The 17,251-nt window shown below is 39.0% G+C and overlaps 1 protein-coding gene across 1 annotated transcript in view; it reads right to left on the bottom strand.

Annotated features, from left to right (window-relative positions):
- The window catches only part of MTMR10 (myotubularin related protein 10), a 38,776-nt gene extending 21,767 nt beyond the window's left edge, over positions 1 to 17,009 (bottom strand). The window contains exons 1-5 of the mRNA XM_014944488.1: positions 16,943 to 17,009; positions 15,571 to 15,631; positions 2,352 to 2,488; positions 1,432 to 1,504; positions 402 to 544 (exon numbers count right to left, since the gene is read on the bottom strand). Coding sequence (XP_014799974.1) covers positions 402 to 544; positions 1,432 to 1,504; positions 2,352 to 2,488; positions 15,571 to 15,631; positions 16,943 to 17,002 — 474 coding nt within the window. The 5' untranslated portion in view covers positions 17,003 to 17,009. The remainder of the gene's footprint in view (positions 1 to 401; positions 545 to 1,431; positions 1,505 to 2,351; positions 2,489 to 15,570; positions 15,632 to 16,942) is intronic.
- Positions 17,010 to 17,251: the final 242 nt, after the last annotated feature.

Genomic DNA, 17,251 nt, shown 5'->3' with positions numbered 1-17,251 from the left:
TACAACTTTACTCTACGGGTAAATTAAGCTTATGACTTTCAGAAAATGTATCAAAGTTTCAAACATTTTCCATAACAATGTGAACATCTGTTGTACAGCTGCAATGCAGTATTCTCATTCCAGTCTTTAAAAAAAAATTGTTTAATTAGTAATTTTTAAAAGTACAACAGAGATGGCAAGAAATGCAGGTTTCTCTTATACAAAAAGAAGCATTTAATACATCATGCTAAATTTTGTACCTAACAATTTAGACCCTAAAATTCTCCTGTAACAGAATGGGATTAATTTGCAATTCTTGTCCCATACTTGTCTATCAAAACATAAAACAAAACATTATTATTAGCACAGCTGTTGCTATGTGTAATGACTACAAGGCAAGATTTCATAAGAAGATACAATACCTTTTTTGCACTTTCGGGCCCAGCTTCATCAAAACGAAATCTGACAATACGGAAGTCTTTGCAATAAATTATTAATTCAGTTGGATTAAACTTAAGTTTTTGGTTGGGACCGAGGACCTTCTGCTTCCTCTTGGTGTCATTCACTGTAAACAAAAGACAAAGTTATTGGGCTGTGTTTTGCAAGTATACAATGCAAGACTGGCTCAAACAGATACAGTAATGCTGCTAACAGCATTTTTTCCATTTAATAATGCATTTCAACTGTTCAGTTGATGTGGAAAACCTATAGGTCCTCCTGTTGATTCATCACCTTTCAAACAAGTGGATGAATTTCTGCTTCCTATACGTCCAGATTACTTTTGTCCATCAACTTCACAAACAAGGAATTAACACGCAGTATTCCCAAAAGCAATTTTGGCTCCCAGAGTTAACTGGAAGGGTTGCAACGCCCTTCTCATGCACGTAATTTGCACATATGCTGTTTAAAATTATTTTTTGTTACTTGAATGTATAAAATAAGTGCTGTAGTTAAGATTAAGATTAACTCCTTATTTCTTACATAAAACTCAAGAATGTAAGTATTGTAAATTGCCAGCTAGTCTAGACCTGCACAGATGGGCTGTGTCTCTTTGACTTTTCAAACATAGAATGTTAAGGTGTAAAAAATGAGAATCAGAAGCCACAGGGATATTATTTGTGATAACTGAGAAAACTGGGGAACACAGCTTTTGAGTGATTAATTGACATAGCTGCCTGGTTGCAGGTATCTTCTGGGTTAAACTTAAGTACTTGCAGGGAACTCAAGACAAGTGTTTAAGGACACCTCCGTATGCCTCGCTGTGCACCTCAAGTTTTATTCAGCTTTTAAGGCTTTTATCCTCATTTAAAATAAATTGCATTTTCAAATCAGTGAAGATTAATGACATAAAACCTTAAGTGTCAACAACTCTGCACAACCTAACAAGCAGTTAACAGCTTTGAACTGAGTAAGTTTAAAGCCTGTCATCATACCTAACTATTTTTGACATACCTGTGACAATCTGCTCAATGCATGTCAGTGGGACATCGTGTTCACCAAGGAGGAGGTTTTTATAATGGAATTTCTGAAACACACGAACTCATAGCCATTAATTGCAGTTTTGCAGTTCACAACCAGATATACAGCACAACTTTGAAGAAACTATGATAAAAATCAGGCATGCCTAGACTTTTCTGACATGTTCCGCCTTTGCCTATTCACAGGCAATTAGAGGCTGTGGAAACAGCTCCCTTGGGCTGGCGAACGCACACCAAACAGTTTAGAAACCCCAGTGCAGTATACAAAATAACCCCACCACTTGCACTAAATTTACTAGCCTCAAAAATTGCTGGTAGAAATTCAATACAATCTGAAGCATTATATACATATATATATACACACACACACAATATAAAAAAATCTCCAACTATTAGTGTAACCATAGAAAGAAAAAATACTAATTCAGCTTTCAGAAATTAGTTTTGAGAACTACTTCATGTCACAAATTAATTTTTTGAAGCTGTCCTCCATCAGTAACACCAATAAAACTTGGATGCATCAAAGGCTTTGCTGATCTGGCACTTGTCTAGTCAAAGGAACATTTGCAATTATCTTCTTCAAGGAGGAACATGTTTTTATGTAATTCCTGCTTTGCCTTTCGTAAAACCACTTCCCGGTGAAGCCTCTATAAAGAGAGGTAAATAGAGCTGACTGTACTTCCACACCAAACTTGCTCTGTTCTGATGTTCTCAGCAAAGGGATGGAATAGCAACACATTCAGAACAGGACAGTGGAACCACATGATTTAGCCTGCTTTGTTTTAGGAGGCCTCATATTGATATCAGATCTGAGACAGACTCACTGTATTCTAATTAAATCCATTTTACCTATCACATTATTGTCATGATGTAGTGATGTGAGTAGCAACAAACCTGTAGTGGCATCGGGTCATCCGTAATAAAGGAAATCTTGAAGTTAGTGCAAACCAATTTGCCCCACAGGTCATACTGACTTGTGTCTGTTGCGATGCATTTTCTTACAAAATTTACTTCATTCACCACAATTTCACCTAAAACAGAAAAAGGGGAGGGGAAAAAAGAAGCCCATATAAATCTTGCAGGTACAACAATTCTACGTCTGTTGTACCAAGAAACCGCCAGCTCTTTACCTGTTCCAAGTTATAAACCTCTTCTGGGTAAACCTGGAGTTTAATTAGCACCATCCCAGAGAAAAAAAGAAAACTATCATTCCAGAACAGCCAATATTGTGCAGCAGTTAAAACCCCCCAAAAAACCTCTCCAAAACCAACAACAAAACCCCAACAAATTGGGAGTTTAAATTGTTTAAATCCCTTTAAACAAAGGGATATATTCATGTACTTCACCTCGCATTTATTTTAAAAACTGAAATTAGCTGGCTATTGTTAAGTACTTCAGAAAGTTCATGAACTCAGAGACTGGGGACTATTTAAAAAGAAAAAGTAAATTGCTACATATAATGTTATTTTTTAGTTCCACAACAGAGATAAAGAAGTTTCCAAAAGGTAAAAGTAATTCCATTTTTACTTCAGAAAATGAATTTGGTAATTTGCTTTACCCCTGTAGAGCGCTTTCGCTTCTGACATCAGATCAACCACTTCCTTCTGCTGCTGTCTACCACAAATAGTGTGGGAGTCGAAGTGCGTTCAAGAAAAGTGTAACTTTAGAACAGCTGTAGGTTTTTCTTTTAAAAAAGACTAAGGACTTAAGATTGCTAAAGCCTAATTTACTTGTAATAGGTTGGGCATATTTAGTCCCAGTTGCCTGAAACGTCATCTCAGAGCGTCACCAGTCAGCTCTGTGGGTGATGCTAATCGGTAGGCAGTTCTCTCTATGCCCAATGAGTATGGATATAGCTTTGAATAAACCTCCCATCTGTCTCCTGATCTAGAGAAGGTGTTTTCCTCTGGTAGCTGTCACTGCACCCAAATAACCACACATGCAAAGAACTGTCTTTAGCATTCCAAAGGCTTGAGTGGAAATGCACCTTGCTCTAGTCCCGAGACCCAGCCTCTGCTCGTGCTCCTCATCCCAAGGGGTCCAGCGAAGCTGCCCTGCCAGCTCCCCTGCCCTGATACCATCGTCAGGCATCAGCTGGAAGTCACAAAGAGCAGCAACAGAGCCCCTGCTTTTAGTTCAGCTGTGATAAACAGCTACAATAATTCCTTGGACTAACCCTGTAGCCTCGAGCTGGCAGAATTACGTTGAGTATTCTGGGACCATCTGAAGATACAAAGGGACAAGTTTCATGGACCCATGATTATCGTATATGTGCATAATCTATGCCACAAGTGGCAAGAGTGCAAATGCCCTATAAAAAGATGTGCTGGAGCTTTAAATCTTTTCTCAAACATTTTGGGGAAAAAAAAAAAAAAAAAAAAAAAAAGTATCTGATGCTGACATCTTCAGTATAAATAGTTAAAGTTCAGCCAAGTCCACAGCAATTGAAAACAATGTCTTATAACAGGGTACATGAGAATGACAAGCCCTACTTCTGTTAAACATCGTGATGAAAATGTTTAAATACTTTTAGCAGAGTCTGGCCTGAAACTTCTTAATGCCCAGCATTTTTTCTAATAAGTTATTTACTTAACTGCAAAAGCCCAAAACTACATTAAAGCAACTCCTCCTGGCAGTGGGAGTTAATCTTCAACCATTCAATGTCAAATTCTCAGTCACATTCTGCCTGCGAACTTCCTCTCTCCACAAAGTCAGTTCTAAACAGAAATAGTCTTTACTCTTCCCTCTCTCAGTACCTCCAGTGGATCTAATAAAAAGATATTGAGAACCAAATAACACTGCAGAATGAAGTGCAACTTCCGTAGGTACTTTTTCCCCCCATATAAAATCAAAGAATTGTCTAGGTTGGAAGGGACCTTTAACATGCTCTTATCTGTTATCAAGTGTAGTATTTTTTACTATCACACATGAGACACTCTTGCTAAAAGCACAAATTACTATTACCAAAATATTTCTGTACTTCATGTCTTTGGTGCTACAAAACAGTAGAGAAATAAGAGATCCCTTACCGCTCTCAATTTGAAGCTGCTGCAGCCTAAGGCCTGCCTGCTACATCAACCTCCTTACCAAAGCCAGTCCTCTTTACTTCCCTCCTCCATTCCTTGTGGCGACACTACAAGATGTTAATACTAATCCTATTTTAGTGCAACTTCATTTATTCTCATTTCATCCAACACAAATACATTCTGGATGTTTTGGCCTAGTTTCTGCTTTGGACTCAAATTCTCAGCCCTAACTCAGAACTGTCAGTTTTGAACCTGAGTATTACAGGATGGCAAGAGCACACACCCCGATTCCCACCGAAGGGCTTAAACATTTACAACGAGGTGGGAGGAAGTTTGCAATGAAAATTTAATAGATGCCATTTTCAAAAGCCTTGAGAAACTGAACTTTTTTTTAAAATGCAGGTTCGGAATTTTACATTGATCCAGCTTTTATCTTTCATTTGGACATCTACAACGAGCAATAAAAAAAGGTGCAAACCTTCCAAACTTAACTCGAATTTAGCAAAGTAGATAAACAACATAAGGAGTACATGTAGGTCTTACACAATGAACCCTTCTTGTATTTGTGTAGAAAAATCACCTACTCAACTGCAAGTGTCAACAACAGAGCTATTCACAGATATTACACTGCACATTTTCACAATGTAGCTGCTGCTTTTTCCAGTAAACAGTCACAAGCTGTTCCAGACACGGAACAGCAGTCAACACTTCCATGTGACTCCAGCACTCAAAGTATGATCTCAGGAGACAAGAGCAGTTTGTTTAAACTCTGACAGGAAACCAAACAAAAAATTACAGGTTGCCACCCTTCTATATAAAGCCTAATCGTGTTTAATAAAAATATTTCTACATTGAGTATGTGAATCACAAAAATAACACAAGAGACTGAAGGATGTCTCTAGCTAATACACCTTCCACTTAACACACAGCCTCAGAAACACCCAGCCTTCAGGAAAAAAAAAAAAAAAAAAGTGCTAAGCCTCCCAAAAGCACATGGAATTTGACAGTTTCATATTTTGGATAAGAGAATTCACAGTATATACCTACTCCACCATAATGCATAACCTGCTACAATCCAAATAACACTCAGAAAGCAGAGCACAACTGGGGACAACAGAGGCACAATGAAAAATGCTGAATTCCTTGATGAGCAGGAGGAGGGACCAACAGGTCTCCCAGCTGCTGGGCAGCAGCTCCCACTCTGTCCCCAGCCCAAGTCACACTAAGCAAGTCTGGGCTGGGCTTCAGGGCAACTCCTTCCTGCAAACTCTGAAAACACAATCCCTAATCAGTAACATCCTAAAATAAAGGATGTTGTGCACCATTTTTCCCACTACTGAACAATATTTTTGTCAATTTTGGTGCCATGCCCCACAGGATCATGTTTAATTTTTTTGATTGTTTATCCTGTGAAGGTAGTAACATGTAACTTACTATCAGGGACTCTGGATCCAACAACCTGCATAAATACAGATCACACAAAATACCCGGAACATTTTCTTCACTTTTTTGGTGTATTTTCTGTCAGCTTTATCATTATTTGTTATCAATAACAGGGCAATCAGACAATACAGGAATGTAATAAACTAAAGAAGAAACTAAGAAAGAGCTGCTAGAATTAGCAATGCATTAGAACTTGTAATTGCAAATTTCAGTATTTTCTCTAGAGACTAGGGTCCAGTTTCTTTATAGCAGTAGAAGATGCATAAATACTCCTCTTTCACCTATATACCCAGTTCTCAGGTTTGCTATTTTAAGATTCTGTATTATCTTAGCTTAGAATTCAAGAAACATGCCAACAAAGAAACCTCAAGTAACTTCCAGGTTTTCAGTTGCTCGCTGAAGTAGTTGCCAAACCCTTCCATTAAAATAGTTCCTTAAAGTTTTGTTGCCTATGAATACAGAAGGAATAGAGCAGGACAGTGCATCTTAAAAGCTTAGTTTTGAGGGAAGAAGGCTGATGGAATAGCATCTGGGACCACTGCCTTACCAACGTCCCAGGTGAGGCAGACTGAACAGTATCAGCAAATCTAATGATACTGACAATATAAAAACATTGCAGAATGAAATAAAGTAACTGAGCAGTTCACAAGGTGATATATTCATACTGCATTGTATATACACACACACACCCCCGATACGTACACAGAGAGACAGAGCACACACACACATACATGTGTTCAAACACTCCCACACAGTATTTCTAGCACATGAAGAACCTGATACTTGCTAGAGGCAATGAATGGCTGAAACCAGACTCCATAAGTGAATAATGCCAATCCAGGCTCAAGGAGTTTGCAGGTACCCTACATAACGCTAAGGGAACTTTTTCAAAGCTGTACTAGAAGCGTAAGAATAGACATATTAGTATAAGCTATCCTTAATGAGAGAGCTGAAGTTCTAAATCAAAATCTGAGTATGTTTAGCATACGTTTAAGGTCTAATAGACATAAGGACAATAGAGGGTATGAAGTACTTTATGCAGTCATGTAATTCCTACCTAAATTCAGGAAAACCTAGCACTTAAGTACACCTAGGAAACTAAGCCCCTACTCCTCATTTATACTGCTTATAGTGCTTATACTCAATTAAGACAACACAAAATCAGCTTATGTGAAAAGATAAAAAAGATGTGAAAGTCTAAGAAGTTCACAATAGAAAAGCTAAAGTTATTTCAAGTAGCCATTTAAAAAGCACATTAATGAATTCACTTGTATTTGGAAAGATGTAAGTCTAAAACTGCTCCAAAATGATTGGCAAATAATTAACTCCTATAAACTTCTGAGTAAGAATTTCCAGTAAAAGCTTCATTAATAAGTAACTGAGATCTAGAACATCTTCTCCATTTAGCTGCCTTTTCTTAGCTGTTCTCTCGTAGAGAGAATACCAAAATTGTATGGGTTTATTAGTATGCACCAAGCATTTAGATGTAAATGTCTCTAATCCACTTCTAAATGAATCTTCTGTTCAGTGTGCCCAACCACGTCCAAACTAAGAAAAAAGTATTTGTAAACTCATTAAATATTTTTTTAATCTCTTTTCCGATTTTCAGGAGCTCTTACAATGTATTTAAGGATTTAAGGTATGTGAAGACAAAAAAAGCTGCAGACTACTGCACATATCACCCATCTTTTTATTTCCCCCAACCATTTTCCAATACTTTCACACTTAGTTAAAAAATAGATTACATTTAATTTTTTGTACATCTGCAGAAAGCAAAACCAATCAAAAACAAAGTAAAAACGTTGTTCCAAAAGGACAGCTCAATACTGTGATTATTTGGAATGAAAAACCATTTGGATATATGTTATTTGCATTAATTTTTAATAAGAGAACCTGGGATTTCTTTCAAAACACAACTCTAACCATTGCCTGGAGAGTGGTGTGTTTTAAATGCACAGTACCAATAGAGCTTGCTTTGCCAACCTGATTAGAAAAATTGTTATTATCATGTGAATATTGTACAGTTTTCTCTAGCATGGTAACAAACAGAAAAAGATAAAAAGCATGACGAGCTCAGCTAAATTTGAGAAAGGCTCAATAAGGAAAAAAATAGCAAAAACAAAGTAAAGACTTCTTGGTAAAAGTCTTCAAAGAACAACTATTCTTTCTCCATGCACAATAACAAGATTAAAATCAGTAATTGTCCAATAATGGCTAATCTTTGTGATCCTTGCAAAAGGAATTGACCACAGGAAGGATCTGAAAAGATACTGCTTTTCTGAACTAGGATGGGATGCTCAACAAAAACTTCCCCCACGCCCCCAAAATGCAGCGAAGGACACAAAAACATAGAGCAGGCAACCAACAGGAGTTCCCATGGCAAGGTGGGAACATCCACCATGAGCAAGGCTCTCATTAGCAACTAGATCCAAAACGAAGTATTGTGGCAGATTAGAAAGCTGATCATGCCTACAGAGTTGCTTTAATCCAACAACCTGTATTACCCCTAAAATGGGAAGAGTTCCATATTCAATATTCATTCTCACCTCAACCCTTGTGCTGGCACTTTCATTTTTAAAAGACTTTGTTAGTCCCATCAGAGAATTGATCCAGTTGAAAATAATTCTAACCATATTTTTCTTCCTTTTTTTGTCAGTCCTGTTTTCACATGAACTAGCTCTCTGATCTGCCTTGTTCTTTGGCTGCACAAAATAGTGTCAGCACCAAGTAGCTAATAGAACACACACCTGTGATGAAAAAAAATTGGAATAATCAACAGCTTCTTCTGGCAGCAGTATGTATTTTTAGGCCAAGTTAAAATAACCTTACCACATACACACACACCCCCAATTACATCACCACACCACCACCACCCCCAAAAACCAAGATGTTTTAGCAATGATTTGGTCAGAGTTCTGTAAAGTGAACAACAGAACAACAGACAAGCCAGCGAAAAGGGAGAGTGTTTTGGGTTTTGCATATTTTTAGTCTGGCTACATAAACTACAGATTCCCAAAGCCTGACTTTGCCTAAACAATATAATCAGTATCAATTTGAGAGGATGGTGGTTTTCAGCCTGTTATTTTATAACATGTCACCAATACAAGTTATAGATGCTGTTCCAAACTTGTAATATATTACCGGGTCTAGCATAAATTACTCAGGTTTGGCTTAATAAATAAATCAATACAGAAACACACATTCCTTAGAAATTAGTTTGCTGAAGAATTACTTCACTGGAAGCAAATTTATTTGCCAGGAGACAAAAAAAACAGTAGTTTGGTCAGCGACCAAATTCAGAATCTACACTAACATTTTATCCCCTTTCTGGACTTTAATGACTTGTGGCATTAAATATATGTGGGACAGAGCAGGCACAAACCAATTACTTTGGAATTGTTTTGCAGAATGCACATATAGAAACATTAAAATATACAATTTTAAAGCCTGTTCTTCCTTCTACCTTTAGAGAATTATTTCCATATTGCCCTAAAGCTAATCTGTTGCAAATAGACATGTATTTTTGTAGATATTTATAAATACTTCAAATATATTACTAGCCAGAATGTTTAAGAAAGGCACTCTATGTATTCACAACAAAGAAGACAGAACAAAACTGACTCCACCCAGTAAAATCCACTTGTAAGACTGTATCTGGAACTTAGATTGTATATGCAGACTGCCTTGATAGTACTTCTGTCATGCCAATCTTTAAAAAAAGCAAAACCAAAAACAAAACAAGCAGTTAACTGAATCCAAAGTGTGCCTGAAAATTTACTTTGAGTCAAACAAACAAAAAAAGCTGTAATAGAAAAGAGTATTTACTATACACTTACTGTAAGTGATGCCTCATTTATTCTAAATATAAGTCAAATGCTTGGTTCATTTTTAAACTTCTTGCAGTATGAAAGATTTGTTCACAGAAGGCAGCTGTTCCAGATTTCAGATCTGGAATTTGAAGCTCATAATTTATTTAAACAAAACTTTTGGTCATCCTCATGGTGTAGACCAAAAAGAAGAAAAAAAAAAAACCTACTTTAGAAAAGCTTTAGGGGATTGTATGACTTTCCAAATTGCTGTTCTGATTTTCTAATCTGGTCATTCTGAAATGTTGAAAATAATTTCATGTTCTTATATGACACTCATTCCTGAAAATGAAATTACAAAGCTATTTCACTTACTTGTCTAATAACACACACAAACTTTAACAACAAACTTTTACAGTAACATTTCAATTTCAAATGAGAAACTTGATGCAGGGAAAAGCCCCTAACTCTGCAATATGTCATCCTAATCAGCTGCACAATGAGTAAGAGAGCCTTGGCTAGCACACCACAACACTGGAAATGAGAATCAACAACCGAATACGCTTTGGAAACAATCAGAAACTGACTTCATACAAGTTCTATTCAGTCCTTATCAGCATCGACAGGCTATCTCCAATCACCATCAACAGATGAACACCCTTAACAGATCGATCCATACCCACTTGAGTATCAACAGCTCATTCCAGAAATAGAAATGGAAAAAGGCACTGACAGTAACAGTACTACTACTTGTATCAAGCAGTTAAACAATCCCCGTTTCCTCTCTGAGCTGTTAACCAAAATGATTCCTAATACACAAGAAAAGCAGACCCGATCAATCTCTGGGTCCCTATTTCTCACCCTCTGCCTCCCCAGCCACAGCACTGGCACCCCACACTCACCCTGCAGCACCCTGGGCTCTGCTCCCCAGCTCGGGGACACCCCAGACCAAGGGAAAAGCCAAGCAAGAGGCACAGGGGTTCAAAGCAGTCAGCAGCAAACGTACCTGGGGTACTAGCACACAAGACTGTCTCACCAAAAAGTTTCTTTCCTCCTCCTATCACAAGATGTGCTGCAGCTGCTCTGGAACACATGACTTAATGTAGTAAGGATTTGCAGAAATCAGGGAAAAAAATAGAAAACGAGCTGGAAGAATCAGACACTTTGAAAAAAAACACAACAACTTTCCATGATACAGGCTTAAAAATCTCCCACAACTAAATTTCTACCACCAGTTGCCTGTCTAAGGCACACGTATACAAAAATGCAAACCAAAACCCAGAAGCAGGTGGCAAAGCCAGTTAGATTGGCATTACTAGATAAAAGCCAAATAGATCCAGGGGCAAAAATCTCGAACACAACATGTAATTCCACCTCCACAAGAGCACAGGACAACTGGAAAATGTTCAGAGGTAATCAAAAGGATGATTAAAAGTACAGAAAGCTTCCTTCTTAGGAGCAACTAAGACAACTAAGCTAATGGGAAACATAACAGAGTGGACATATGACACAATCCCCAATCACATGGGATGGAGGAATACAGCTTGATGTTTGCCATGTCATACAAGAACGAGGATTTATCCAAACAAACTAGATGGTGGTAAGTTCAGAACAAACAAATAAGGGTAGTTTGTAACAGCATATAATTAAACTACTGAAATCCTCACCAGATGAGGCTGAAGGTGATCCTAGTCTACATGGCTATAGAAAACAATTGGATAAATTCGAAGGTGATCCTAGTCTACATGGCTATAGAAAGCAATTGGAATGTAAGAAAAACCCAGCAAGAGGAGTTAAATATGACAGCACTCTCTCTATGACTCCTCACTGGGATCTCCCCATTACTTTCTATGACTCCTCACTGGGATCTCCCCATTATGTTACTCTAAGAGGAAAGTCCCCGTGCCACATGCAGGAGGAGCAGGGGGGCAGAACAAGAGCTGGGAGTGCTGCTTGTCCAGTTCTTTCCTCTTCCTACATGCCTGCCGGCAGCCACCGGCAGCAGGAGGTGACATCTGGCCCAGTCCCACCATACTTAGGCCCTGTTTATAAACCCACCATGGGTGTCATCACATGCCAACGATGGCACTGAAGCTAACTTCTGTGACCTGACCACGAAACACGCTGCAGACAAGAAACTATGAATAAGTGCTCTGCAGCAGCAGTTCACCACCAATATTCCCTTAACTTGCCTCAAAGTAAAGGGAGCAAGTGTTAAAGACAAAAAAATATAATTCTAATTCAGTTTCCTTCTATAATTTTACTGTATAAAGTTCTAAACCCAAAATCAACTAAACCATTTCTAGCTGTTTCGTAAAAACCTACCGGTAACAACCAGTAACTTAATCTCCTATCAAATTAGTATACTCAGCAACACTTTAAAACAATTACTGCAAGAGGGTATTAAGATTCAGGAGGAACAATCCTTTTCTCATGCTTAATCAGATGTTCCATTAGTTAGACAATCTCCTGCAGAACATCCTGCCTGAGCAGCAGCGAGGGCCCTTTCGCCTGGTCTTGCCTAACCCCCAGCGTGTCACTGCTGGCAGTAGGGTACAGAGGGGACTGCCCCCCCTGCACGCTGCTTTGCCATTCCCATCACTAAAACATACAGGGCATTGTATTCCAGCTACAGCAAACAATGTTTTTTGAATGCTTAGGTTGATGTCTCGAAAAATGCTACAGATGTTGTTGTGGAAAACAGGCTACAATTGGTTACCAGAACGAAGCATACCTTCAAGTTTAACAACTTTAACTTAATTCACCCCTAAAGTACACAAGCTAACTTCCTACTTTGCCAGGCAAGGCACTTCAACAGACTGACTGGTAGACTACCTGCTATTTCTCTATTTTTCCTCTTTGACATGCTTATAAAACAAGCTATGCAAACAAACAAAGGAAAACAAAGTGAAACTGTTACACAGGCCAACTCTCCAACTAACTCTGCAAAAACTCCTGTTCAGAGAGCTACGCTAGGAGAAACAGAACTGCAGAAAGAAAAAGAAAACATGTTTATAACTCCATCTTAATTCTCTATCATGTTTTGGAATTAAATTATACCAAATTCTATACAATTATTTGCTTTTCTCTACTGCAGAATCAGTGTTGCCACCTACAACCAAGGTTTTTACTTGCTTTAAGCAATGTTTGCTGCTTCTCCTAATACACCACCCTCCTGAGGGCACACAGTTCCAGGAGAATACAGGCATTTGTTCCAAAAGCTGAAGAGATGAGTCTCTTTTCCTCTGAGGAAACTTTAAAAACAAACTCTACAGGTTCAAAGTTGATTCCAACATAAATTCCAATTCTTTTTTAATTTTTTTTTTTTTTTTTAAATAAAACCCTCCTCATTTTGTAACCTGACTCATACTATTTGCACGTCTGTAACTCCCTCTCCTAACTTCCACTGCCCAGAAATACAAGTTAGACAGTAGGGTATTTAGCTACTTAATTTAGCTGCAAGTTTTAGTAAGGTACTCCTTCAAAGTAGGGAGTAGCTTACTACTCCCTGTTTTGGGAATCAAAAGTTTAATACAAGTATTTGCAGTTTTCAAAGATTACTAAAGCCAGCAACTGCTTGTGCTAATATAATTGAATTCCAAAAGAACTCCTTAAAAGTTCCACCAATTAAAGAAGCATAATAAACATTCAGCCGCGCAGGTTTAACTCTGTTCCTGAGAGCAAAAAGCAATTTCATGCAACTATTAAGGACAGGATATTAGGAATACCATACTCAAAGCGTACTTGCAAGGGAGTGCAAGTCAGCTTTAATATAATTAAATGAGTTGGCATTTGGCCAGAAACTTGGGTTATGACAAATCCAAAAGCCAGTCCATCCAACAGTACAATGCGTACTTGTTTATACGCTTTTCTACTGCACCATTTGATGACAGAAACAAAAGAAATGCGTATAGGTCAGTGCTTAACTTTAAACAGGAAAAGTTCCATTTAAGTAGTTTAAAATAAGTCACTTCTAAATCTCTCACCCGGACTGAAGCACACAAAAATGAAAAGTCGTTGTCAGAGCTATTCTGTGGCTGAGAAGTGAATTTTATTATTAAATAATTCAAAGTAACACCTTAGAATGACAGAGGTGGAAATTTTAGTTCTCTGGCAAATTCATACTCTCTTAGTCAGTTTCAATATAACCTGAGGTAACTTACTACAAATGTCCCAAAAGCCATCAAATGCTTACTTCAAAGACAGTGCAAACAGGGGAAATGATGCAAACGTGGGCTAAATATAAGCTGGTTGAGAAAAACAAACCCAGTCAGCACCATTTTAAGCGTACTTCAGAGTTCCACAAACAAAGAACCAACCACACTGCAGAAAGTTACTGCACAGTTGTTTTCTCTAACTGCTGATGCACATGTGCCACAGTAAAGGCAAGATGTGTCACATTTTGAGAAAAGCGGTCTCGTACTGCCTTGCATTTTCTGTGGAACATCTCAGAGAAGAACATGCAGTCACTTCCTTGTGAGTCAAAGACCTTGGATGAATATCAACTGCAACATAACCAGTGAGATGCCAAGTGGTAAGCAGAAGTTTTGCAAGCATAAAAATATAACTGTATTTCAAATACCAAGCAATCTTAGCAATATATTTTAGGATATTTATGCCTCAAGCAAAATCTGTATTATTTTGTTTCCTGAAGAGTTTCAGTCAGTTGTACTTCAGTCTTTCAGTTGAACCTCTTCCACAGTATTTCAGCTTCTTAAGCTGAAGGTACCTCACTGGACCGTACCACATAGCAATTAGTACTGCTCAATTATTAACAGGCCCATATGAAGTAGTGACAGAAATAAGTTTTAAGAGTAACTTGTTTATTTCACTGATGACTTCGAAAGTTAACATGATTTATCAACTTACACAACATGACAGCAATCGCTTCCTACATTAGTATGTATGTGTAAATTCAAATTTGTTAACATGTAAGCTGAATGCTAAGAAAAAAATGCTGTATACTGTTCTGTTTAAAACTCAAAAATACCCTTAAAAATAGCAAGCCAAATTTACTACTGTGAGGTACAGTTTGCAATGAAAGTAATATTGAGAACAGCAGATTGTTCCTCTGTTATCTGAAAATGGCTTTTAGAAATCCTCATTGATCAAAATGTCATTTACCAAAAATTATTTCTTACTTAAAATAGGCAAGTCAGGAATATCCTACATTTTTATCAATATGTGATTATGAACAATAATAAAAACATTGCTTTTCTCATCCACATCCTAAAAAGGTTATTCTGCTTAGGTTTAAAGACACTTCCAAAGTTATGTAACAGCTGCATATTCAATATGAGTAAATGAATAAAGATGGCATTAGATGTTTTCCAATACACCAGTCAATTGTACCTACCTACTAGAAATGCTATGAATATTTCCCTTTAAAATACAGGAAGACTACAATACATGCTATGGTGAGAGGGTTCTGCACTCAGGTGAAGGTTTGACTACCTGACAAAAATATAATTACTACTAGTGTTCCAAAAGGTGTAATAAATGTTACAAAATTTACAACAGCTTCATTTCAAATACTTGCAATAAAACCAAGACATTATTCTACACATACTAAAGCATTACACAGGCAAAACTGCCTAGAGTAGTTTTTTACTGCTTCAGGCAGGTTAGAACAATTTTCTACAGATGCAAATATCATTAGATTTTCCCACTTAGAAGTTATATTTCCTCAAAGAGCACACCAAGATTAAAATACACCAAAACCAACAATCACAGAAAAATAGGGAGAACCATTCACATTTTACCAATTCTATTATAATAAACAAAAGACTTAAGTATAGCCTTGTTGAGGTATCTGTCCAGTTCCTGATTTATACCTACCTGGCAGAAGTACCGGTTCCAGTTTTTTAATCCTTGGTTCTGAAGCTGTATGGTCTTCAGCCTGGAGGGGAAAAAAAAAATAGAATTTTCTTAAGAATCAGAATTTTACAATCAGACACAAGTCCAATCTATTTGGGCAAAGAAAAAGTTCTTCTTTTAACTTAAAAAGCTGATCTTAAGGAGCTAGGATCCAATCACAGCAATAGCTTTCTGTGAAGACAGTAAGTTTTGTGTACATTTAGTTTTGTACCAGAAGAATAATATAATATTTAAAGTGCTAATGTTTAGCTAATTGTGTAACCTGGGCTATAACAACTCACAGGATGACCAAAACCTAATTTGGTTTAACATTCCATAGAGGCTCATGTCCTACAACAAGCTTTACATAGGTAGGGGACACTCAAGTTTGCACAGAACTCTCGAACAACTTTTAACATGCATTACTTCCAACATAAGAAACATTTCCAAAAAACATAGCCTAGAACACATACTTGATTATCTGCATTTTAATTCCAATCCTTAAAAATAAAAATACTTCTATAAAAAGACCGGAACCTTCAGTGAAATAACCTTAATTCCTACACTGACAGTGATATTGCATATCCCAGGACAAGAAATACCCAGAACAACGCTGCATCGACATTTCACTTTTACCAAGAAAATGTGAAAAAGCAAAAATGAGTCAACATTTCAAACGTGTTGCTGGAAGAGGCCCTGCCCTATCTAAAACAGATAAAGAAAAATCACATTCTGTCAAGTGCACACGCAGACCACACAAAAAACCCTGGTGGTTCTATTAAATATGCTTGATACTATAAGCACTGTCTATAGTGTTCTGCTGTATATACCTGATGTATACGCTTGATTTTCTCATGTATGCCGCCAGCCAAGCTTCCATGTGAAATGCCGGCCGGGGCAGAGCTCAGTTCTCTGCCCAGCAGACGGGAACCGGCTGTTTTCTCCCCAAAGTGCGGCCGCGGGTAACGCCGACACCCCCCCGCCCCGCGCAAAAGGCCCAAAGCACCTGAACTTTCCAAAACAACCTCGCACCGTCCGGTTTTAACCGATACGAGGCTTTTTTTTTTGTGACACGAGCGGTGCCCCCGGGCCCGTCCCCGCACACGCCCGCTCCCAGGCACCTCGCACCGGCCGCCCCGCTTTTGTTCCCCGCCGCGGCGGAGCATTTCAAGGGGGAGTCCCCCCCTCTCCCCCCACAAGTCCCCCCGGTGCGGGCTGTCCCCCCGCCGGCCGCGGGGAGAGGCTGCGGGCAGCGCCCCGGGCGGGCGGCTCCGGCGGACGCCCCTCGGCCAAGGCCAGGGCCAGGGCCGGGCCCGGGGCAGGGCGGCGATGGAGGCGGAAGGCCGTTCCTTACCTGAGGCAGCGGCAGAAGGTAGGACTTGAAGGTGGGTTTGGGCTGCTTGAGAGAAAACATGGTGGCTGCCGCCCCGCTTTTGTCCCCCGCCGCGGCGGAGCATTTCAAGGGGGAGTCCCCCCCTCTCCCCCGACAAGTCCCCCCGGTGCGGGCTGTCCCCCCGCCGGCCGCGGGGAGAGGCTGCGGGCAGCGCCCCGGGCGGGCGGCTCCAGCGGACGCCCCTCGGCCAAGGCCAGGGCCAGGGCCGGGCCCGGGGCAGGGCGGCGATGGAGGCGGAAGGCCGTTCCTTACCTGAGGCAGCGGCAGAAG

Source organism: Calidris pugnax, unplaced genomic scaffold, assembly GCF_001431845.1.
Source record: "Calidris pugnax isolate Ruff unplaced genomic scaffold, ASM143184v1 scaffold70, whole genome shotgun sequence".
NCBI classification, from domain to species: Eukaryota; Metazoa; Chordata; class Aves; order Charadriiformes; family Scolopacidae; genus Calidris; species Calidris pugnax.
The sequence above is the reverse complement of the archived record's forward strand: the minus strand, read 5'-3'. Positions and strand labels throughout refer to the sequence as shown.